Raw genomic sequence first — 26,373 nt, 5'->3', positions numbered from 1 at the left:
CAACGATTTTTCTATCGGCTCAATTTTCTCGGGAATGCTTAAGTTCGCTTGAAAGTTACTATTGAGATATTGATTAAGTTCAAAGATCAAATTACTGACACTTTCGGTATGAAATAAGTGACGTAATCGTCAAACTGCACTTTTTTCCTATCCGCGCCATTTTCTCGGAGATGGCTGTACTTATTCAAATAATCTTAGACCTCGTTGGAAAACTAATATTTATAAATTTCGCGCCAAATCGTATCCGGAGCTGGTAGCACTCACTCAAGTTTTAATAAAACTTTGTTGGCATGTAGACTTTGTTACAAAAAACACTTTGCACACTTTGGTTTTATTTCCAAAATCGGTCAGGACTGTCTTAAGAAAAAAGCCAAAAATTTTAAATATTTTTTCAAACGACAAATCCTATGAATATGTGAAGTATTTACAAGTGATTTTCCCAAAATCAGTCAAATTTTCGAATAAAAATACTGAAAAACACCAAATTGGCTCCTACATTGAAGAAAATCGATTTTAAATGTGTAATATTGATTTACAAAACAAAACACCATCTTTTTGGTGATGAAATTATGCTACGAAATAGGTAATTAGGTTCTCTATCAACCGTTCATACATTTCAAGATAAGCACTTTAAATTTTAAAAACTGTTTTTATGAGTATTTTCTCCTATGATGTTTTTCAGATATTAAGGTTATGCAATCACTCTGAAAACCAACTTTTGAAACGAGTGTCATATACCACTTTTGAAACGAGTGTCATATACCATTCGACTCAGTTCGTCGAGTACGCAAAGTGCTTGTGTGTATGTGTGTATATAACAAAATGATTCAAATGAAAGGTTTCTTGGTCACATAGGAATTGAATTTAGTTCCAATTGAATTACACCTGTACCGAACTTCCGGTTCGGGAGTAACGGGGTAAAATGTGCAAAAAAAATAAAGAAAAAGTGTACAAGATTTTATGAGAGACCGATTTTCTTCAACTTAGATTCAAATAAATGACTATATAGTTCCATAGGTTCCTATTGAATTTCATCTGGATCCGACTTCTGGTTCCGGAGTTACAGGGTAAAATGTGCAAAATGAACTAAAGAAGTGCAATCGATTTTCTCATTCAATCTGCAACCCAGCCTGATAGGTATAAGAAATTAATTTTCAGGAGCGTGTTTTTATACATGACACGGAAAAATCACGCCACATATCCAAAATTCAAATAGCCGTATAATTCTTCAATTCAACCTGCCAGTTTATGAACAAATACATTGATTTTGGGCCGGATCATCGGTCCTGGTTCTGGAAATACCGGGAAAGTGTTTGTGTGCTCCAAACCGGAAATCACTTCAATTTCTCAGAAACGGCCAGACCGATCTTCGCAAACTCAGATTTAAGGTAGCGCTTCGCCGTGGTCACGGGAGTTCGCTGCCTATCCCGGGGTTTCACGCACTTTACCCAAAATTGTGAGAAAACGGGAAAGAAAACGGAAATTCCAAGAACATACGATTCTAGATAATTAATTTTTCTATCGATTCGTATATAAATTGTGCCTGATAAACGTTTTTATCGAAAGATTTCGTGCGAGTTGTAAAAATAAATGAGTTTTTCCTTCTTCTTTCGCACGCACACAATGTCAACGCATGCATTGGGGTGTGCAAAATGCCACATGCGGTACACGCTAACAACGTTTCTTTTGTTTTCGTTTTCCGTTCTCTCTGCGTGAACGTTGAATATAGATGAGTAGAAAATGTAAGTAAGTGTTACTACTTTGTAAAATAATTTCTATTCATGTTTCAGTAGAACCAGAAATCAGTAATGATTTTCATCGCTACTAGCTTTGACGCTTTGTTGAAAACGTAGCACATCCCTACATATGAGAGTTGTTTTTAGCGAGAAAAGGAAAAAAAGAAAACCAAATTTTAACAAAACTCGCACGAAATCTCGCGAAAGAAAAGCTTTCTAACTGATATTTTTCGCCAAATGCATAGTAAAATCATTTACTTACAATCGTATGTTTTTGATTTTTCGTGAATCGGGTTAGTATTTTAGAAATTTGCAATTTAGGGTGATATTTCGGCGACAAAGCAAGAGGAAGCAGTGAGTTGTCTTGCTTCGACCTGACCACGGCGAAGCGCTACCTTAAATGGAAAGTATTAAAAGTATTGTTTTCATAAGTTCATACATAAGTTCATACGGATCTATCTTCCGATTCTGAAAATATAGGGTAATAGGTAATTGAAACCTGTCATATAGAGCGATAAAGCAAAAAAACCTGTTTTAATCCACCTAGTGGTGAAATGATGCCTTTCTCATGTACATATAATATTGTGGTTTTTCAAATTTTTTCTCTTCGATTTTTGAAAGAAACCAAGAGATTGTTTATACATAACATACAGAATAAAACAGTGCTGGTCGTCAAATGGTGAGATAACTTAGTCCTCACAAGTCCCTATCTCATGCCTCCCCGAGCGTCTATGATGACATTTGGTCAATAGAACGGCGTCGACTGGGTGCTATCGCCTTCTGCGTTAGTAGCAGAATGAGAGGGTGCGAAATGGCTTGTAGGTTGAAGCCCATCCTAAAATGCAGTGTTTATCATAGTATATTACAACATATAATTCTGTTGTTTATTACATCATGTATTATTATTATTATTATTAGAAGAGCGTAACTTACACTGCGACATTAACTGTTATATTGTATCATAGCATATTATTTCATATATTATCGTCTTACACTATTTTATGTTATTATATACTATGTTGTATGGTATTATACTGCATTGCATTATATCACATTATATTGTATTATATTATAATATATTTTATTATATTATATTATATTGTATTCTATTATATTATGTTATATTGTATTGCATTATGTTGTATTATATTATATTATATTGTAGGGTTTATTATGAGTAGTACTACGTACCTCTGCGCAAAATATAAATTTGTTTTCCTTATAAGTTATCATTTTTAAAGTAACTCAATTAAATATCAAGGTCGTCACAAGGTGAGCTTGGTTCTCACTGGTTCCTGTTTCATGCCTACACGTGTGTCTGTGGTGACAAATGGTCTATGGAAGGCATTGATGGCAGAATGAGAGGATGAGAAATGACATATAAATTCAAGTAATATAATATCATAGCATATCGCAACATATCATTTTATTTATTCTATTATTTGTTACATAATTCATTGTACTATATTATATTGTTTTTTTATTGTTATTTTCATAATTATATTTATTGTTATTATTATTAATTTGTCATCAATAATAATAATATATATTATTTTTATAGATGTAGAGATTATTATTGTTATTAGAAGAGAAATATTCTACTTCCTGCAGTATTGCGAAGATAGAAGAGCATAACTGACACTCTACATTAACTGTTATTTTATATCGTGTTTTGTAATATATTATATTATATTGTATGACATTGTATTATATTATAATTAATTAAAATATATTATATTATATTATGTAATATTATATTATTTTGTAATCTATTATATCATTTTATGTTATATTAATTTTATTACACTATGTTTCATTGTATTTATCAATATAAAATATTTTGCACGGGGGCGTAAAGAGGAGGGAGCATCAGGGCATCGGACGAATTGATGACTGGACGAGGGATTGTGGATAGCCAGCCCAAGTCACTTGAAGGAAACTTGTTTCCTTCTGAAGGTTTGACATGAGTCTGACGCGCCCTTCTCAAACAAACCATCAGGCGGGTTCAAGCATGTATAGCGATATGCTTCATCCATGCACTGGGTATTATGGTTGGAAGAGCATCTTTTATTCCCGCGGAATACGAGTAAGTGACTCTACTTACGTATCCGCCCAACCCTTTTTGTTCGCTTTTCGGTAACAGCTATAGTAAGAAGGTGAATGGATGAGTCATATCGGGGCTACTGTAAGTCTACCCGCATCCACTGGCAAGTCCTTGAACTGGCTTCACTTCACATCACATCACAACATACAGAATAAAACAGTGCTTTGATTGCGTAAGTCATCCTTAAGAAAACGAAATGGGTTCACTATTATATGCACTTCCGGCACCTAAACCCGAGAATCGGTATAATCCAAGTCGGTTCGTGCGGCCACCAACTAACATGACACACAAACTCTTCTAGTACGCACTCTAAATTATGATTTAAATGTTTGTTGCATCCGAAAATATTTTAAGTGACGGTGTACAATATTGAACACACTTTACCCTATAACTCCAGAACTGGAAGTCGGATCCGGGTGAAATTCAGGAATTCCGTATGGGACCGGAAGACCTTTCATTTGAATCTAAGTTTGTGGAAATCGGTCAAACCATCGCTGAGAAAAGTGAGTGAGATCCTTTTTGGTATATACAGGGTGATTTTTTAAGAGCTTGAGAACTTTTTTAAACAATAAAACGCATAAAATTTGCAAAATCTCATCGGTTCTTTATTTTAAACGTTAGATTGGTACATGACATTTACTTTTTGAAGATAATTTCATTTAAATGTTGACCGCGGCTGCGTCTTAGGTGGTCCATTCGGAAAATCCGCTTTTTTATCGACAAATTTTGTTCAGCGATGAGGCTCATTTCTGGTTGAATGGCTACGTAAATAAGCAAAATTGCCGCATTTGGAGTGAAGAGCAACCAGAAGCCGTTCAAGAACTGCCCATGCATCCCGAAAAATGCACTGTTTGGTGTGGTTTGTACGCTGGTGGAATCATTGGACCGTATTTTTTCAAAGATGCTGTTGGACGCAACGTTACAGTGAATGGCGATCGCTATCGTTCGATGCTAACAAACTTTTTGTTGCCAAAAATGGAAGAACTGAACTTGGTTGACATGTGGTTTCAACAAGATGGCGCTACATGCCACACAGCTCGCGATTCTATGGCCATTTTGAGGGAAAACTTCGGAGAACAATTCATCTCAAGAAATGGACCGGTAAGTTGGCCACCAAGATCATGCGATTTGATGCCTTTAGACTATTTTTTGTGGGGCTACGTCAAGTCTAAAGTCTACAGAAATAAGCCAGTAACTATTCCAGCTTTGGAAGACAACATTTCCGAAGAAATTCGGGCTATTCCGGCCGAAATGCTCGAAAAAGTTGCCCAAAATTGGACTTTCCGAACGGACCACCTATAACGCAGCCGCGGTCAACATTTAAATGAAATTATCTTCAAAAAGTAAATGTCATGTACCAATCTAACGTTTAAAATAAAGAACCGATGAGATTTTGCAAATTTTATGCGTTTTGTTGTTTAAAAAAGTTCTCAAGCTCTTAAAAAATCACCCTATATGACCACTATTTCCGGTACTTCCGGAACCGGGTACCGGGAACACACACACACACACACACCACCACACACACACACACACACACACACACACACACACACACACACACACACACACACACACACACACACACACACACACACACACACACACACACACCGACACACCGACACACCGACACACCACACACATACACACACACACACACACACACACACACACACACACACACACACACACACACACACACACACACACACACACACACACACACACACACACACACACACACACACACACACACACACACACAGAGAGAGAGAGAGAGAGAGAGAGAGAGAGAGAGAGAGAGAGAGAGAGAGAGAGAGAGAGAGAGAGAGAGAGAGAGAGAGAGAGAGAGAGAGAGAGAGAGAGAGAGAGAGAGAGAGAGAGAGAGATGAACTGAGTCGAATATAGGTATATTTCCGGGCCAATTTTCACTAGTCGGTTTTTCAAGTGATTGCATAACCTTTCGTAAAAAAAATTCTTTAAAAACGTAAAAATTCTTCTAAATTTCATTCTAAACTGTTTCAATTTAGTTGCAGGTCAAACGAACCGAATTCTGCTATACCATATTCCCAGCTCCCGGTTCCGGAAGAACCGGATATGGTAGTCGAAAGCTCAAAAACAGAACTCTCTTTATTTTCTCGGAAACAGCTGAGTCGGCCTTCACAAATTTAGACTCAAATAAAAGGGTCAACATCTACAAAAATAGACTGCTTTTAACCTTTGTTCGGATCTCACTTCCGGTTCCGGAATAACAGGATGAGTTGTGTTCATAATTTTAATCCGTAATTCAGAGCGAAAATGCAAAAATCGAAACATTCTTATCATCTTGGGCCAAACTTTTGAAAATTGAAAAGGTTAAGCTAATGTGTGCCCAGACGAAGTTTTTTGCGATTTGTTTTTAAGTCTAGATATTTTTTGTCCTTATTCAATATTCAAACAAATGTTTTTTGAAGAATCTCATACCAATATTAAAGAAAACATGAGTTATTTGAGAAAGCAAGATTTGCATTTTTTTTTTGAAAATTTGATTAAATTTTGTGAAGATAAACAATACAACACTTTTTTGTAAGATTTGTCACTTTTCGACTGCAACCATTTAACAAAGCCTATTAGTAATTCACCTAGTGGTGTGATATTGCCATTCTCTTTCATCGACACTGTCCCATTAAAATATTGTTGCCTTTCTATTAAGATAATTATTGGCACTTCATGTCTCATATTCGGAAACGTTTCGTCTTCGACTCATCAGTGCGTCAGCAGATTATGTTGAACTGCTGACGCAAACCCCCGGATTAACATAATCCGCTGAGCAGACGTAAAGTTAATGCTAATTGCAAGACACCTTTTTATTACACAAGTAGTATAACGTCTAAACTGACGTCTCGAACGAAACAAGTTTCGACTTACTGGCCGTACAGATTGTGGTAATTTGAAAGAGAAAAAAAGTTTGCTTCTACCCCCAAATTTATTCTAGGTGCACATAACCATTTTTACTAAGGTTTACGTTTCGTCTTCGACTCATCAGTGCGTCAGCAGATTATGTTGAACTGCTGACGCAAACCCCCGGATCACTGATGAGTCGAAGACGAAACGTAAACTTAAGTAAAAATGGTTAAGTGCACCTAGCATAAATTTGGGGGTAAAAGCAAACTTTTTTTCCCCTTCAAATTACCACATTGGAAAGTTTAGTCATGAAAAAGTTTGTGTTGAAAAAACTTTTTTTTCTATAAAAGTGCCTATCTTGCAATCTATGAACGGCTGGAAAGGAAAGTAATTACTTATCTTGGGGCAAAATTACATTAAATCAAAAGTGATGTTTTTTTGTTAATCAACATTAAATTTTCTAAATCGAGTTTTTTCAGTATAGGATTCCAATTGGAATTTTTGAAATATTTTTATTCGAAAATTTGACTTATTTTTCGGAAAACACCAGCAAACATCACAATTCATAAAACAGTCTAGATCAAGTTTGAAAAAATAGATGCACAGATTATGCACAGCGAACTTTTATAACAAAATCTACATGTCCAGAATGTTTCATTTAAATCTGAGTGGGTGCATCCACCATTTGTTCGAGTTGACGCGAAATTCGTCTATTGGGTCATTGAACGAATTCAAAATGGCTCGATCCAGATTCAATCCATGTTCTGAAGATATAATAGAATTAATGACGTAATTGAAGTATCGTGATTGTTTTTATTAAACTATTGGGTTATATGATAAGTACACTAGGCTCATGGAGAACACTTTTGGTTCCGAAGATAGAATCGTATAAGTGACGTAAACGGCAAGTCGTACTTTTTCTATCCGTTTTCTTGTGGGATTCAAATGTAAGCCGTTGAATTACGCTTTGGTGAATTATCCGACTCAATCTGAACAACACAGAATTGATATATTTGAACTTGTGTCAAAATGAAATGCCTAATGAAAAACAAAACGCCTGTTAGAATGACAATACAACGGCATTATTCCACCACTAGGTGGAATCAGAAGAGGTTTTTAATTCGGTCATTACTCATTAAACTGTATCTCCGGTTCGAGAGCTCGGGCTAGAAAAAAAGTAACACTCGATGGTAGAATAGAAAGTATTATTTAAATAGGATATTAAGAGTTGCATAGTTTTTTATATACAAAATATGGTCAAACAAACTTAAATTTGAGCATGGAAAGTATTTTTTTAAATAACTAATGTGACAGAACGTTTGTCCCGGGTCGGCGATTCAATGCATAGGACGCTGGTTTTACAAGCCAGTTGTCGTATGTTGGAGCCCCGACCTGGAAGGATTCTTAGTGTCAGTAGGATCCATAGTACTAGCCATGCAATGATTCTGTACACTAACAATCGGCTGCGAAGTCTGTTGAAACAGAAAGACCAAATTCCACAAAAGGAATGTAATGCCAAGACTGCTTTGACAGAACATTTAGGAATTTGGGTACAAGGTCTTGGTATCTCGGATGTAAACGAGTGAAGATGGACTGGTCGCCGCAAAATGTGAACATTCAGAGTTTAGCTAACCTTGTAACTAAACTCCCTCAATATTCACATTCTGCTTCGGCCAATCAGTTATCTTTCGTCTACGCCCGGGGCATCAGAAAGGACACTGCACCTCGATGGAATAACTTTAAAGTGTTGCATCAATTTTTTTTTAAACTGCTTATAGCACTGATGAAGGCAAAACGTGAATTTTACAATTATTTTTGTGAAATATTTTTGTATTTAGTATAGGTAAAAATACCCAGTGAATTATGCGCCACATGTTCAAACAATACTTACTGATTTTCGTGCTCCAGCATGGTTGAGGCTTTCATGACATCTCGTTTCACAACAGGACCGATTCGAATGCCAGAGTACTGCAAGTAAGTAAGAAAAACAAAAACCCGTTTAGAATGTGCATAACAAAGTTATATTGATGGGCGACGGACAAAAACAACTGCTTGGAACAAATAGACTGAGAAGCATGCGGAACGCAAAGTTGTTTGGATTTTTTTTCATCATACCAAAAGGTTCGTTGACGAAAAACGTTGGTTGGTTCAAAGCTTTTAAGTCAGCTGCGCCCGTGTCGCACAGAGACGAAGAAAAAAAAAACTTTTCGAGCTAGTTTGCAAATATTTCCCAGAGCATAATATTTCGATAAATCAATAAAGCTGGTCTGTCGACGAACCTGCCTAATCAAACCGGATCTGCTTCGGGCGCCACAGCCGTATGGAAGAACAACAACAACAAAAAAACGGAAAAGGCTTGGCAACATTCCACCGGCAGTAGACAGTCGTAATGTCATTGAAAGGATTAGAAGATCAGGCTCGGAACGAGACAAGCTAAGCACTATAAGAATTTAAAAGCAATCAGCTCCGGGCATCGCTGAATACCGTCCAAGTGCTGGTCCGATCCATTTAGGAGTGCTACACGTTAATTTACGCACGGGAAGGCTCCGAACGATTAAGATTAAAATTTGTGACTGTCGAATTAGTTAAAACGTGTCGATCAACACGACAGCGGATCTTTTCGAGTGAGTGAAACATTGGCTTTCCAGACGCCATCAATTTTTACATTCCCGATTTGCATAGCTTCTGGGTTCCGCAACGTCACCAACAAACTACCGAATATGTAATGCATGAGTCGTTGAGAAGGTATAAAATTTGCGCAATATCTGCAAACTCTACTCTGTTCTGGTATCCTCAGATACAATCTTCGTTTGATAGTAGTTTCTTTTTCTCAATTAATCTGTAGCTAACCGAAGACTGTTTTACTCAAAATATAGCTAAAACAATATATGATCAATATTTATTGGAAGTAAATTTCAAGGGGCTGGGATCCACTAGAAGATTGACATGAACCGCCTAGCTAGAGGATGTGTGACAAAAAAAGAATTCAGGCAAGAATAGATCCCATCGGGTTCCTATTTCCGTGTCGTAAAAGGTCACAATTGCAGGAGTTTCTCTCTTCCTACTATCATTTATCAGTTTTTCTTTTCAATGTTTCAAATCTGGTTACTCAATTATTCTAAACTATCTCGTCGTTTAATAAACAAATTTTTCTTTTTGTTATTTATTAATTTTTCGAGAGAATTCTTTCGAGCTTGAAATAATGATTTCATCTGGCAAAATTATAGTTCTCTTTTTATAGTATTTCTCATCATTGGAGACTATAATTTTAATGATAAAATAGCGAGTGGATAATGCCAGAGACATTTATGGATAACGTAAATATGGATAAAAAGGACACACTTCTATCACACATTCGATTATTCACTGTAATTAATTGATCGATTATGTGAATTGAGCCCGTTTCGCTCCTAGAATTTGAAACCTATACTAAAGTGCAACTCATTTACATCATGCATAGTCGAATACACAATTAAGTAATAAATTCGGTAGTACCAGATATGCCAGTTAATAATGTGGGATTTTTTTAATGTAAGTACATGTTGATTGTAAGTAATAAATTCAAGGTAGTTTCCTTTGAAGTCTTTCCACCAAATCACTGTTTACGTCTCATGTCGAAAGAACTGTTCATCTTTTGAAGTGATTCAGTTGTAGAGCCATTTTTCCATATTTTCACAATTAGTGAAGTGCTCCTCAGCGTGAGACATCGATGAAAACAAATGATAGTCGAAAGGGGTCAAGCCTAGCGAGTATGGCGAGTACAGCCATAGCTCCCATCTGGTCGATAGTTGGCCAGGGTCGACTCATAATTGTCTGTGTTTGGGATTCTCATAATAAATCCATGTCTCATCTCCCGTCACCATCCATAGTGGAAAACACTTAGTTTTATGCCAAGGTAGTAAAATTTCACAATCCGTTTATCGCTTTTTCTGTTATCTATCACTCAACTCATGACCGGCTACTGATCGCTACAGAGATGGCTAGACCGAGTGACAGTTCAATTTGTTCAATTTTCAACTGCTTTGAGCACTGATGAGCCGAAGGCGAAACGTGAAAATTTGAAGCGAAATATGTACTTATTGTACGAACCAAAAAAAACCTCTAAATGTTCTCCACCATTTGTTTTTCAGTTTGGATACAAGTTCAGAGTGTGTAAAGTCGACTAGAAAAAATGATTTTTTTTACTATTTGTTCAAGTGTTTTGTTTATGAAAAGAACATTGTTCTAAAAGTTATTTTGAAATAAAATTTGTCGTCACTTATTCAATAAAATCATGCCATTCTTTAATAAATAAACAGATTTGAATGCAACTTTCACAGATCGTCGATAATACAATAAACTTGAACTTATTGCATAATTTTTTTTCATAGTTTTTTCATACAATTTTTGAATTTAATTGAATTTTCCCAGTGTTCTGGACTTTTGAAAATCGGGAAAAATATCAGAATACAATAAAACATCGTAGAATTTAAGTCCGTTGCAAAATTCGTGGGCCAGTATTTATTCGAAAAACTTATGAAGAAAGGTATGACTCGCGGAATGGTTTTTGGGTGTTGCAAGGTGCGCATTTGTCAACGTGTATTGGAAAATTGCAGCGTTGCCAAATGCTCATGGCGCGAGTCATACTCTTCGTCATAAGTTTAAAAAAAAATTCTGGCCCACGAATTTTTCGACGGATATAGATTCTATGATATTTATTATTATAATTATATATTTCCCGATTTTTCAAAGGTACAGAACAGTGAAAAGAACAAATGATTTATGAAATTCGATAAAAAGTGGGATTGAGAAGAATCTCTTTTCAAAACAAAGTAATGAATCAACACTTCCTGCAAAGGCTCCTTACTTGGCAGTAGGTTTGACGGTTCACTTCACCAACTTGCAATTGACGAAACACCAACAGTTTTTTTTTGTAACGTGATGTTACAGTAAAATTACACACTAGTTTCGGTGGTAAACTAATCCCTGTTTGCTGAGACATCTCTTGAAAAATCCCACATTATTAACTGGTACACAAAGTTGGAGAAATATTTTTTCATGAAAGGCATTGATATTGGAAGATGACGAGTTGAATTCGATTTTAGATGGAAGCCGCAGACATTCGTTATTTATTTCCAGGCTGACATGTTGTTCGAATATTGAGGACGAAGCTGCTGTCAGTGAATATTGATGGATATAAGCTCTACTTGTTCAACCCGAACGGTATATAAAGAAGATCTTTCTACTGGCATCCACACTGGTGTCTCTCTTTAAATATTTGCGTCATTACATGATTATAGTCCATAAAGCGGGAACAACGGGACCTACACTGCAACAAAATTTCCCCGTTGATTTGTTTGTTGTAGATTCTTTCATTCAAATGGTGCAAATATTTATTAAGTTTACAGTAATAAATTTCTTTTCTCTTAATTCAACGATAACCAGACAGAAACTGTTCCATGAAATAGCAACAATAAAAACGTGCGGAAAAATACCCCACACACTGGACCAGCGCAGTAAAACGTCTTTCCACTCATTTAAACCGAAAGTGGCACCCACTGCCCCGATCACTCCCCTGCTGTAGACTTCACACTCTAACAAAACGTTCGCTGACGTACCGAATGGGCATCATTCAGTAATTCTTTAGTTTCTCTTGTAATCGAAACTCAGTTTAACAACCGTAAGTTGATCTCATGAAATAACAAAATATTTCTTTCAATTAAATGAGAGAACGCCCTTCAAATGAAGTCTATGTAAACATTCGAATTGATTTAAGATAATAGATGAAAGGCAAACCAGGCTTGATAGCTAAAATTTCAATTACAGAATAAACATACACTAATTGTTTCATCTTTCAGTTTTCTTTTTTTATACGAGGTCTGTTCAAAAAGTTCCCAGATTTTTTTAATTGCGCGCGTCTGGAGAGTCCGGTGGTCAAAATTTTTTTTTATTGTGTTGGTACATATGTCCCTAATGTATGGTGAAATTTTCAGCTGTATTCATTGTTTACATTCTGTCTTGTAGCGGCTGGTGTAGACGTGTTTTTTTGAGCTCGGCGATTTTTATTAGTTTAAACAATGGAAGAATTGAAGAGTCAAAGAATTTGTATTAAATTTTGCGTGAAAATGAAATAAAGTGTAACCAAGTGTGCGAAATGTTACAGAGAGCCTACGGTGAGTCTGCTATGAAAAAAACAAGTGTTTACGAGTGGTATAAGCGTTTCCAAGATGGCCGCAAAGACGTTGAAGACGACGAACGCTCCGGTCGACCCAGCACGTCAATAATCGATGAAAATGTGGGAAAAGTGGAAAAAATGATTATGGATGATCGCCGAATCACTATTAGAGAAGTTGCTGATGAAGTTGGCTCATGCCATCATATTTTTTCAAATGTTTTGGACATGAAACGAGTGGCAGCAAAATTCGTTCTAAAACTGCTGAATTTTTTTTGAATTTTTTGGCTAAAAACAAGACTTTAATCATGCCCCAACCTCCTTATTCACCAGATATCGCTCCGTGTGATTTTTTCCTGTTCCCAAGTTAAAGAGACCCATGAAAGGACAGCGTTTTTCATCGATTGAAGAGATAAAGGCAGAATCGCTGAGAGTACTACAGAGCATTACGAAAAGTGACTATCAGGGGTGTTTCGAAGACTGGAAAAAATCGCTGGCATAAGTGTATTATATCTAGAGGGGATTACTTTGAAGGGGACCATATAGATGTAGACGAATAAATAAATATTTTTTTAGAAGAATGAGAATTCCGGGTACTTTTTGAACTGACCTCGTACTTTGAAAAACATCTCAATACATTTCAAAGATCCAAAAATTATCGATTTAAACTTGCTGGTGATAGTCGAAAACTCAAATGAGAGCCGCAATCCTCTATTTATAATTTTGGACGGAGAGAATCGTGTTGAAATTCATGTCTATTCATTCGAACTTGTTCACAACCTACAGCTAAGACAATTAAGTAGGTAGACTACTTGGCACTGGAAAATATGCAAGCAAAACTTCAGATCACTAGGTACGGTCATTCAACTGACGACGAATTTGGGACCTTCATTACAGTATGACAACATAAGTCAAATGAATGAGTAGAGATATGCTGACAACGAACGCCCATAAATTTCATTTCCATATTCGATTGTATATGATTTTTTTTGGAGTTCGATCAGTTGAGTTGTTATTTATCAAATTCAAATCACATTGGCGGAATCATTTCCTCGAATTGGATAAAGTTGCAAGTTTGAGTTCCGCCTCTGTCAAGATGTCGGGCATATTGAATATCTCGAAAGGCTGGTTTTAATAAAATGGTCTACCTGGTCACACGTTATCGTCCGCAGTTGAAATTTAATACATTAAATCTGATACAGTTGATCAAACGACTTGTCTCAAGTGAGTGAACTTCGTATATTAATAAGTGTATAACATAAGTTCGTTCCGTTTTCTTACAGAATACCTACTTAATTTTTATTCTAGTGATTTTCTAAATTGCGTTGGAAACCTACAGCCACACAGTATGTGTCATTTAGCTGGAGCGTATACAACTTTTTTCAAAATGATTTTTTTTCGAGCTTTTTGGCGAATAACGATTTTGCGGGATTTATTTCAATATGATGAAAACAGCCATCAAAAGTCATCGTATTTTGGTGGAAGCGTATGGTAAGCATACTTTAGCTGAGCGCATGTGCTGTGTGTTGTGTATTATGAGCTGCTGCAACCGAGTGAAAGAATCACGGGAGAGGTTGACCAACGACCATTGATGCGTTTGTGCCGAGCATTGCAAGAAAAATGGTCACAATACACCGATATACACGACAAAGTAATTTTGCAAAATGACATGTTGCACAGCCGATAAAACATACTTAGAATCGCTCAAATGGGAAGTTTTATCTCACTGACTGTACAGCCCAGATGTAGCTCCTTCCGATTACCAATGTTGAACTTTTCTGCCAATAAAGTTTCAACTTTCCAAAAAAAAAACACACACACTGCACGAACTTATTTATACTCCTAACATAAGAATGTTAAATATTTTGCGACATATAGAAGAGCGAACTAACGGATCAACATAAACCGCTAAGCAGAAGTTGGCAGTTATTTGCAGGAACAATGTTTTGGTGCAGCTATTTTCAAAACCAGCGGTTTCGGTCTCACATGGGTAATCCAGTGAAAGAATGTTAAGAAAGTATTTTGCAAACATCATTAGCTATTCTTCTGCTTAGTGGTTTAGGTTGAAACGTTAGGTGACAAGAAGTTCAGCACAAACTGCTAATGCACTGATGAATCGAAGACGAAAAGTTGAAATAAGAAAGTAGTAATGTATGCTTAGCACCCATGCGGTAACAATACAATCAATAAATACAGAACTCCAATCCTAATCCCGGTTTGTTGTACAGTAACATAGAAACACAATAACCGGCCCATGATTCAACACTTTCCATTTTTTTTTTTTTTCATAAATACGTTTATTTCTTAAGGCAGTTTACATAAGTTTTTCTTCGCCGTAGCATCACTTTTACATAATATTCTTATCCTAATTTAATTCTAACATAGTCACAACGTTTTGCATTTATTAAAACATATTCTCTTATTACTTAAATATCATCTTAGGTAACTCGTCATTAATTATGAAATCTACTCGGAAATATTATTTGAACCAAACGATTAACTTCTATAAATTATAAAATAAGCTGTTATTTTCAGACATTTTGTTAATAATTTCATAAACTGTTTCGAGTTTGTTTGTATCATTACATTATTTTTATTCTAATTTAGCTATTGGTTGAACTCATGGACGCAGCTGGGATCAGAACTAAGTCTTGAAAGGGGCCTTTATTAAATTGAAACTCCAGTTTTCTTTATGAAATGATAAATAAGTTTCATGTATGAAAGGTCACGACAAGCAAGAATGTCTCGAACTGGGATATTGGATAGTCTACCTTGGGTACGCAAAGAATTTATTAGTTGAGATCTGACATCACGATACTCCACGCATGTCCAAACGACATGATCAATATCTCGATAACCTTCGCCACAAGCACAATGATTAGTCTCGGAGAGCCCAATTCGAAGGAGATGTGCATCTAACGTGTAGTGATTGGACATGAGTCTGGACATCACACGAATGAAATCTCTACTCACATCCAGTCCCCTGAACCATGCCTTTGTCGATATTTTCGGAATAATTGAGTGCATCCACCGACCCAGATCATCTTTATCCCAAGAAGCTTGCCAGCTGGCAAGTGTTCTTTGGCGAGACGAGCTATAGAATTCGTTGAAAGCAATTGGTCTCTCATAAATTTCACCCTCAATAGCACCACGTTTGGCTAAAATATCGGCTCTTTCATTGCCAGGAATGGAGCAATGAGCCGGGACCCAGACTATAGTGATTAGATAATTATTATTCAATATGTCGTTCAGGCACTGTTTTATTTTGCCCAGGAAAAACGGTTCAGTCTTGCCAGTCATGTTTGAGCGAATGGCTTCAATTGCACTCAGACTATCTGTGAAGAGGAAAAAATGGTTTGGAATTAATGTGACGATTACACTCAAACTATAATGAACTGCTGCTAGCTCTGCTATATAAACAGATGCAGGTTCTTGAAGCCTAAATGAGGCCGAAACATTATTGTTGAACATACCAAACCCTGTCGCTTCTTCAATTCGCGATCCGTCCGTGTAAAACATTTTCTCAGAGTCAATATGCCTGAACTTACTTGAAAATATTTTTGGGATTTCCGTCGAACGTAGATGATCCGGGATTCCACGCACTTCGCGCTGCATGGATGTATCGAAAAATAAAGTTGAGTCAGGGACATTTAGGAGGCTGACACGGATAGGAATATATCTTGAAGGGTTGATTTCCTGTGACATATGGTTAAAATATACTGTCATGAATTTTGTTTGAGATCGAAGCTCGACTAGTCGTTCGAAATTATTAATTACCATGGGATTCAGCACCTCACATCTTATTAGCAGGCGTGATGAAAGCTCCCAAAATCGATCTTTTAATGGAAGAACTCCCGCCAGAACTTCAAGACTCATTGTATGTGTCGAATGCATGCACCCTAAAGCAATTCGCAAACAACGATACTGAATTCGCTCCAGTTTGATAATATGAGAGTTTGCAGCGGAACGAAAGCAAACGCATCCATATTCCATCACTGAAAGTATCGTTGTCTGATACAATTTTATTAGATCTTCCGGATGAGCACCCCACCAAGATCCTGTTATTGTTCGAAGAAAATTTACTCTTTGTTGGCATTTTGTTATCAGAAACCTAATGTGTCCTCCCCACGTGCATTTGGAATCGAACCACACCCCGAGGTATTTAAAAGTTAAAACCTGTTGGATCATTCTTCCCATCATATGGAGCTGAAGCTGCGCGGGATCATGCTTTCTTGAAAAGACGACTAACTCTGTTTTCTCCGCAGAGAATTCGATACCAAGATGAACAGCCCAATCGGACAAGTTATCTAAGGTATCTTGCAATGGTTTATGCAGATCAATAGCTTTGGGTCCAGTAACTGAAACCACGCCATCATCTGCCAATTGTCTTAGTGTACATGGGGTTACTAGACAGCTGTCAATGTCATTTACGTAAAAATTATAGAGGAGCGGACTGAGGCATGAGCCTTGCGGGAGACCCATGTAACTATTTCTGAGTGTTGCCAAATCGCCATGTGAAAAATGCATGTGTTTCTCTGACAAAAGGTTGTGCAAATAATTATTTATAACCGCTGGGAGTCCATTTTGGTGAAGCTTGTCTGAAAGAACATCAATGGAAACTGAATCAAATGCTCCTTTAATGTCTAAAAATACAGATGCCATTTGTTGCTTTTGAGCGAAGGCAATTTGGATGTCAGACGAAAGTAATGCAAGGCAATCATTCGTCCCTTTATTTCTACGGAAGCCAAACTGAGTATCTGACAACAAACCGTTCGTCTCGACCCAAGTGTCGAGACGTCGTAGAATAATTTTTTCGAACAATTTTCTGATGCAGGACAACATCGCAATGGGTCTATATGAGTTGTGATTGGAAGCTGGTTTCCCCGGTTTTTGAATGGCGATAACTTTCACTTGTCTCCAGTCAGGTGGAACAATATTTTGCTCAAGAAACTTGTTGAACAATTCCAACAAACGTCTTTTTGCGAGGTTGGGCAGATTCTTCACCAAGTTGAATTTAATTCTGTCCAACCCTGGAGCGTTATTGTTACAAGACAAGAGTGCTATAGAAAATTCCATCATTGAGAATGGGTTATTAATAAAACCATTATTTGGAGGAGATTCCCGTATAATGCTCTGCGTAGGAACAGAATCTGGGCAAACTTTCCTAGCAAAGTCAAATATCCATCGGTTCGAGTATTCATCACTCTCATTGCCCACGTTACGATTCCTCATTCGTCTGGCCGTGTTCCAAAGAGTGCTCATTGAGGTATCTCTTGACAAACCTTCGACAAAATGTCTCCAATAGCTACATTTTTTGGCTCGAAGTATGCTCTTGTACTTGGTTTCTAAAACCATAAGTTTTTCAAAATTCTGAGGAGTTCCTCCTCCCCGTTTTAGAAACGTCTTGCAAGCATTTTGTTTTGCGAGTTTAGCCTCTGAGCACTCTTTGTCCCACCAGGGGTTGGGAGGCCTTCTGTTAGTCGTTGGCCCAGGAAAGCGTTTAGTTTGGGATTGTTCTGCTGCCTCCAGAATCGAACAAATGAGGAAGTCATATTCTTCAAGTGGAGGGAGCTCTTCCATTGAATTCAAAATACTAGAGATACTACTTTGGTATTTAATCCAGTCGATATTTTTTGTCAAATCATATGGAATACTAGCGGAAGTAGCAATGCAATTGCTACTGCTAATTGAGATGATGATTGGTAAATGATCGCTACCGTGTAAATCAGGCAGTATTTTCCAGGTGCAATCTAGTCGAATTGATGTTGAGCAAAGAGATAGATCTAATGCACTTGGGCGTGCCGGAGGTCTTGGGATCCGTGTCATGCTACCCATATTTAATACCGTCATGCTAAAATTGTCACAAATGTTTTGTATTAAAGATGATCTGCTATCATTGTAAACGGAACCCCACATAATACCGTGCGAATTTAAATCCCCCAGAATCAATCGTGGTGCAGGAAGGGCTTCAACCATTTCATTAAGCTGTTGCTGTCCAACTTGTGCTTTTGGAGGAATATAAACCGAAGCTATGCAAATATCTTTGCCTTTAATGTTTATTTGGCAAGCAACAACTTCTATACTAGAAGTTGAAGGGATGTTTAATCTATAAAAGGAATAGCATTTCTTAATTCCCAAAAGCACTCCACCATACGGAGAGTCTCTATCGAGACGTATAATGTTAAAATCATTAAAACTTAAAGCTATGTTTGAAGTAAGCCATGTTTCGCATAAAGCAAATACATCACATTTTTGACTATGCAATAATATTTTAAATGAATCAAGTTTTGGCATGATGCTTCGACAATTCCACTGCAGGACAGTGATTGTATCATTTGCGACGGGTGATAAATTATCCATCAAAAGATACAAAACCTGAGACAATTGGCCATTGAGCTGATAACTGCTTCAAAAAGGTTCTAGCTATTGGAAGGAATGCCATTATGAGGGTCTTTAAGGGTTCAGATATATTGAATGCTGAGAAAATCCATTCAACAATTTCCGAAAACTTTTCACACTTTCCATTTGAGTTCAAGAAATGAAATTAACGACAGGTTTACCCTCTGTCGGCTATTCGTTGTAGAAACCGTTGTCGGAAGATCTTTGTTTCGTTATTTCCGCTAACAAATAAATCAGGTTAGCCAAAATTCCGATCCGTCGTCGAAGAAGTTTTGGAAGTACGAAGTGACATCATTCCCAACCACCGTTGGCGCGCGCGTTCGAAGCCAAATTACAAATTACAAATACCCAGCGGCTTTGCGACAAATTCTTTTGTCTTCGGGTGCGACGATGATGGACGTGACCGGACTTGGCGTCCGGTACTGCTCTGTATGAGGCGCAACTGATCAGCATGACTATTCATGCCTCTCCCGTCTAACGTCAGTTCCCTCCCAGCGTCGCTCGATCTTACATGGGTCCACAGAAACGCTGAATGTTACTTCCGTCCGATTTGCTCGTTATATTGTTTGCCGATCCGGTCCATCCGCAGTCAGTCAGTCAGTCAGTCAAAATCGTGTACGATGATATTAGCGTTCAGGCCGGTGTGCTGCCGTTCAGTTGAAATAATTAGACCGCACACGCTCGCGGCATGCAATGTCCGGTCGTTGAGTGCCGGTTCGGACCAACTTCCGATCTGTTTGCTTTCATTCGTGTTGCATTCATTCATTCATTCATTCATTCATTCAACACTACTCAACTAAACTACCTCACTCACTTGTGCGAGGTGTTTAGCATGGTGCGCGGTAGTTACGTATGACCCATTTTGCGGCAACCGGCGATCATCTCATGCTGTGTGTGTGAGTGTGAGTTGTGGTGGAACATTTTCCGGCAGCCACAGCTCGGTTGCTCCGATTCCAAGCGGGAAATTTTAACGGTTTCAGGGCGGTTGTGTTGCTTTATAATAATGGCGATTAGATGAAAGCATATCCGTAGGCCGTGCACTGACGGAGGCACGGTTTTCCTATTTCCTGTGACATTTCAAGCTGGGTCAGTGGAATAGAGGTAGACTGTTAATCGGGACAGATTAAGATTGCTTTACGATCCGAGAGTGGTGCGCAGTGGAACGGATTTAATAAACAGGAATGGTTAGGTTTTCGAAACATTATGAAGTTAGTTTCCGTTATTCTAAATGAGCTCTATGTATCGTAAACTTGTTCATGAATCATGTGCTGATTAGACTAACCTTCAAAGTCTTTTAAAGACTTTGTGCGTGATACTGGTATTATCAGAATTAGAAACTAACGAATTCAGGGTGTTGAGCTCAATTCGTCCACGTCCCTTATCGCCACTGGTTTCAAGTGGCAATTCGTCGGCAATGCCATTATTTATCTTTAGTTCATGTTTTATTGCAAACGTTGGTATAGTAAGGGAACTCGTATCCATCGCGTGATGCAAATCGAGCTCAAATATTTTCGTACTAAACAAGTGGTATTGTGACTTTGTTTAGTGTAACACATAGGGATCTTTCCAATAGGTTGCAAATAGGCAAAAGGAAACCGAATTATTTAGACCAGGTGTCAGTGTGGGGAAAATCATGATCAGAAAAAAATTAACTCACTTCTGAGATTTTCATTCATGAAATAAGTTTTTTTTAACTCCTTCCTTCCTTCCGAAAGTGCCGCTTGACAATTACCCAATACCTTTCAATTGGCCGAAGATCCGGGCAGTTCGGTGGGTTGATGTCCTTTTCCACGAATTGTACATTATTTTTTAACAACCACTGTAGTTCGGAGTTGGCGTAGTGGGCTGAAGCCAAATCCGGCTAGAAGAGAGGATGAGCCTTATGCTTTCTATACAGTGGCAGCATTCTCTTCTTCAAACATTCTTCCTCGTACACCTTGGCATTAATTGTGCCCTTCGTGAAGACCGCAAACCACAGGTACAAATTGCTTGCCAGACCAACACCTTCTGCCCTAACTTTTCCATCGCCACCGTGGTGTCATCGTCGTCCAGGTCCTGGTACACCGATTTCGTATAATATTGCGGTCCGGGTAGCGCTCGAGAGTCTCCCTTGGCGTAGGTTTCGTCGTCGATCAGGATGCATTCGTCTTCATTCTGTAGAATTCGGTTATACAGTTTTCGCGCTCTTGTTTCGGCCAGAACTTGCTGTACCAGGGACTTTTTCGGCACCTTCTGTTTCTTGTACGTTTTCAGGGAATTCCGAACTTTGATCCGTTGAATCATCCCGATGCTGGTGTTGAACTGCTTGGCCAAATTCCGCGTCGACGCCGATGGGTTTTTCCTGATGTACTCAACCACTTTTAAGTCCCGGCCGGGCCTGGCTGGGACCCGTTTTCCTACCAGATCGAGGCAAATCCTTCATTGAAAGGGTCTTACCGAACTTCTCGATAATAATTTTGACGCTGGTTCACCCGTTTTGCAATTTCGTTGTACGTGACACCACTTTCTGAGCATCAAGTGTGCAGAATTTTCTTTCGCGTTTCCGGATCAATTCGACTCATCATTGAGACGATAAACCGTACCGAAACTAATTGATTGTGCAGCTGTTATTGACATGTAAACAAACATGTCACCGCAGAACACGCTGCAAAAAATTAAGCCATTTCAAAGTAATAACTGTTTGAATGTTGCTAACTACTTATCGATACACTCCTTAATTCGACACCGAAGTGATTGGCGCAGATTTAATTATTATATTTTCATCAATAAAGAAAACTTTACTGAATAGATTTTCAACTGAGGAATAATGACTGCAATATTCTCGATGCACGTAGGATGGTCAATATGAACAACAATATTTTTTCCACATTTCAAATAGTGAACAGCGACGAAAGGCTGTTTTAATTCAAGCTGGTTGATTACTATTTAGATTAAACCCAATAAAACGCTATTTAGCATGAATTGAATTTATAGAAGTAACAGGAGCGCAGCATTGTGCATGTCTCAGCACAGCATTTAAATGGCGCTTTCGATTTGGCTTTGCGATAACCTGCGCTCCTGTTACTTCTGCGTATGATATTCAAGCAAAATTGGGTTAACTCTAACATGAACTTTAACTGCATAACACGATTTGTGATTGTTTTTTGCCTTTCTCTATAGAAAGGTATTAGAATTGCTGGAAAAACCGACTTTCAAACGGAGCCTTGCCCGATCAACAGAGTATAACAGGATTCTATCAAAATTATATAAGATCCTGATATTTATATCTCATTATGTTATAAATATGATTCCAAATCAGAAGCAAACATTCAGATTTTATTAAGATTATAGCAAGTCCAGATATTATATTAAGGGCCGTTATATTTCAGATAAAACTATACTAGAGAATTGAGAAAAAGAGAGTTCAAACACTTTTGTCGATCATGTTTTTGACTTTCAACCCGAAAAATGCTATACTTCAATAAACAGCAGTAACAAACATATTTTCCAATTTCACATTCCTGAAGATGCTTTTGAAAACAATAATTTGATATTTGATTTCAATATGACGGCCTAAATTTTAAATGTGAGAACGTTCCTAAGTAATTCCTACTGAAATTGAGTAAAGTTTTTATTCAAATATTAATTTTAAATTGAAAATATATATTCTTCAACATGATTTTTCGCTTTTTCTCTTAGAGTGATAAGTGTCAAAAATTTCAAAACGTCTTCAAAAGTGACACTGCAATAAACGAAAAACAAAGCTAAACTGGGCTCAAAACCAAAATCTAAACTTAGCCCCTGGCCCTTCCCTAAATCAAAAACAGATATATAATTATTTAGAATGTCTCCGATATGTGTTACACAAATTACAAGACAGTAAACGTAATTAAATGTAATGCAATATCAGTTCAAATGGAAAAGTTTAAAGTTTAACACCCGTAAAAGGCACACCGAGAATTAGGTACATAAGCAATATTCGGTAAAATTATTTTTAATCTTTGGGCCCCTCCCGAAAAGAAATCCTGGGTACGGGTCTGAATCATGAATCAGACAAAATTTATCGTTTTATCGCACCATAATACCTTCTATTTGAAAAGTTCAATCTATCCATATCTGATAAATTTATGATAGCCTCATTTCGTAGTACTTTGATTACTTCCAATTTGAAACCACGAGGTGGGATTCGAAATTTGCAATGTAGAGTTTAAAGCAATCGACTCGCATTATGTGATTTTCCATTTGAATCATTTTTCTGTGAGTCAATCTAAGTAGATATCTAACAATCAAACCGGAATGAAAGTTCAATTTTGATGGTTTTTTTAACATTACTTGCTGGGCTTCTGGCTGCGGATATCGCAAACTAATGTGACTAATAGGCAATTGGTTGATGATCAATCATAAAAACTTGCTATTCGAATCGATGTTATGTACACTTCTTCTGATTTTTCACTGTCTTTCAAACGAATGTTCATTTTAATATAAATTTACGAAAATCGATTCAGCCATCTCCGAGAAAATAAAGTGCACATTTTAATCAAATATGCCCGTCAATACACACAGCCATACGACACACACCGACAGAAAATTCACTACTTCAACTGAACGACCGAACTGATTCGAATGTTATTTTAAAGTCGGCCCTCTTGGTACAAAGAAGAAAAAGCTGAAAAACTACCATTCATTAGTTAATTTCCTCAGATTCTATAAGATAGTTTTGTTTCACTGAATTTAGTCATTTCCGTTCATTCACAACTTTTCTTCAGTACCAAACGAAAGCTTGCTCATAGTTCTAAAATAGCCCCTTTGTCATTCATATGCCGGTTGGAAGGGGACGACGAAAGAGGGAGCGAGAAGAGCGATAGATTATTTTTGTAGTAATATGGACTTACACTAGTTATTATATGATGCCAATATATCCTTCCATCATCAGTTGGTTCTCATGCCCCGATGCAATCGTAGCGTATGTTGGCAACTCAAAACTTCCCGGTTCGGAACCTGTCGCTTAGCTGTGCATGACTTTTTTTATAGTAAATCAAATCGCCTAAAGGTATGCAATTTCATCTCACTTCGCGAAACCTATTTTTAGAATTGCACGGTAAAGCCTTTCCCCCCTAAAAATGGGTAATAACAGCTGATAATTCGTACTAAATTTGTAACAAATTAGATATAATATTGATATTTACATATCAAGGTTTGTAACAATTTTGCTATCACCTAGGTTAAATTGAGTTATAATTTTTGTTATTTTAACTATTAACGAGGCCAAGATTATGACTAGTTGAGATAGAAAAAACAAAACAACCCTAGATACAATTTTGTTCTCCCTTGTTGATCGGGTGGAGACCCATAGTGTTATATACCATTCGACTCAGTTCGACGAGATCGGAAAATGTCTGTGTGTGCACTTTTCGAAGATATTTTTACCGCTCAATTTTTTCAGAGATGGCTGAACCGCTACCGTCCACTGTCGGGCCATTGATCAAATTCAAAATTCAAATGGCTGTGACTTTTGGTTCCGGAGATGTAATGGTATAAGCGATGTAACCGACAAAACGTGTTGTTTTTTGACCGCACATGTTTCTCGGAGATGGCCGAACAGATTTATACAAACTTAAACTCATTTGAAAGCTACTATTGTGCCATTGATCAAGTTCAAATATCAAATGACTGCGACTTCTGTTTCCGGAGATTTGATGGTATAAGTGACGTAACCGACAAAACACGTTGATTTTTACCGCTCTTGTACATATATATATATATATATATATATATATATATATATATATATATATATATATATATATATATATATATATATATATATATATATATATATATATATATATATATATATATATATATATATATATATATATATATATATATATATATATATATATATATATATATATAAGTGTGCCAATATTTTGGGATCCTCTCTTATTTCGTACAGCACTATTGCTCAAAAGTCTAAGCACCTCGAAAAAAGTCGTCATGCAAAATTTGAGCTAAATCGGACATGAGTAAGGGTTGCTGCCCGGCGGTTAAGTTTGAAAAATTTTCAATCTTGAACGTGAACGTGAATTTCTTGAACGTGAACGTGAACGTGAATTTCTGAAATCGAAATTTTTTTTATGCCAAAAGTCTTAAAATTGCATGATATGTCGAGATTAAGTGTTATCCAGAAAAAATATATTTTTTTCAAACATCGACTTTCTGGCACTGGGAGTTTTGAGTCTCCCAGAAAGTCGATTACTCGATTTTTCCAAAAAAAAAATTTCGAGATTACATTAAATCTCAGCGTTTCATGCAATTCAAGACTTTTGGCATCAATTTTTTTTTCAATTTCGCAAATTTCGAATTGAAAGGTGATTTTTTAAGAGGTGTAGGATTTGAATAAAAAAAACACGAAATATCTGAGAAAATTAAAGAAATCATTATTGGAATCTATAGAACGATGAATATAATTAAATGTTTGAAGATGATTTCGTGAACGATGCCACTCTCTCCAACATATTGCCCGATATTTTACGAATAAATGCTTCATTATTGGCTTTCATGTCTCCACAAAAAATAGTCCAAAGGCGTTAAATCACACGATCTAGGCGTATAATTTATGATGTGATGTGATGTGAAGTGAAGCCACCATCAGTTCAAGGACTTGCCAGTGGATGCGGGTAGACTTACAGTAGCCCCGATATGACTCATCCATTCACCTTCTTACTATAGCTGTTACCGAAAAGCGAACAAAAAGGGTTGGGCGGATACGTAAGTAGAGTCACTTACTCGTATTCCGCGAGAATAAAAGATGCTCTTCCAACCATAATATCCAGTGCATGGATGAAGCATATCGCTATACATGCTTGAACCCGCCTGATGGTTTGTTTGAGAAGGGCGCGTCAGACTCATGTCAAACCTTCAGAAGGAAACAAGTTTCCTTCAAGTGACTTGGGCTGGCTATCCACAATCCCTCGTCCAGTCATCAATTCGTCCGATGCCCTGATGCTCCCTCCTCTTTACGCTCCCGTGTAAAATGTTTTATATTGATAAATACAATGAAACATAGTGTAATGAAATTAATATAACATAAAATGATATAATAGATTACAAAATAA

General features: G+C 37.2%; 1 protein-coding gene across 2 annotated transcripts in view; it reads right to left on the bottom strand.

Annotated features, from left to right (window-relative positions):
* Window positions 1-26,373, bottom strand: part of LOC131439132 (eukaryotic translation initiation factor 5B) — a 338,283-nt gene that overhangs the window by 201,538 nt on the left and 110,372 nt on the right. For both annotated transcript variants that reach the window (XM_058609794.1, XM_058609793.1), the window contains exon 5: window positions 8,618-8,694. In XM_058609794.1, the coding sequence (XP_058465777.1) occupies window positions 8,618-8,694 (77 nt within the window). The remainder of the gene's footprint in view (window positions 1-8,617; window positions 8,695-26,373) is intronic.

This window comes from Malaya genurostris, chromosome 3 (assembly GCF_030247185.1).
Source record: "Malaya genurostris strain Urasoe2022 chromosome 3, Malgen_1.1, whole genome shotgun sequence".
Taxonomy (NCBI): domain Eukaryota; kingdom Metazoa; phylum Arthropoda; class Insecta; order Diptera; family Culicidae; genus Malaya; species Malaya genurostris.
This window is presented reverse-complemented; position numbering and strand designations above follow the sequence as displayed.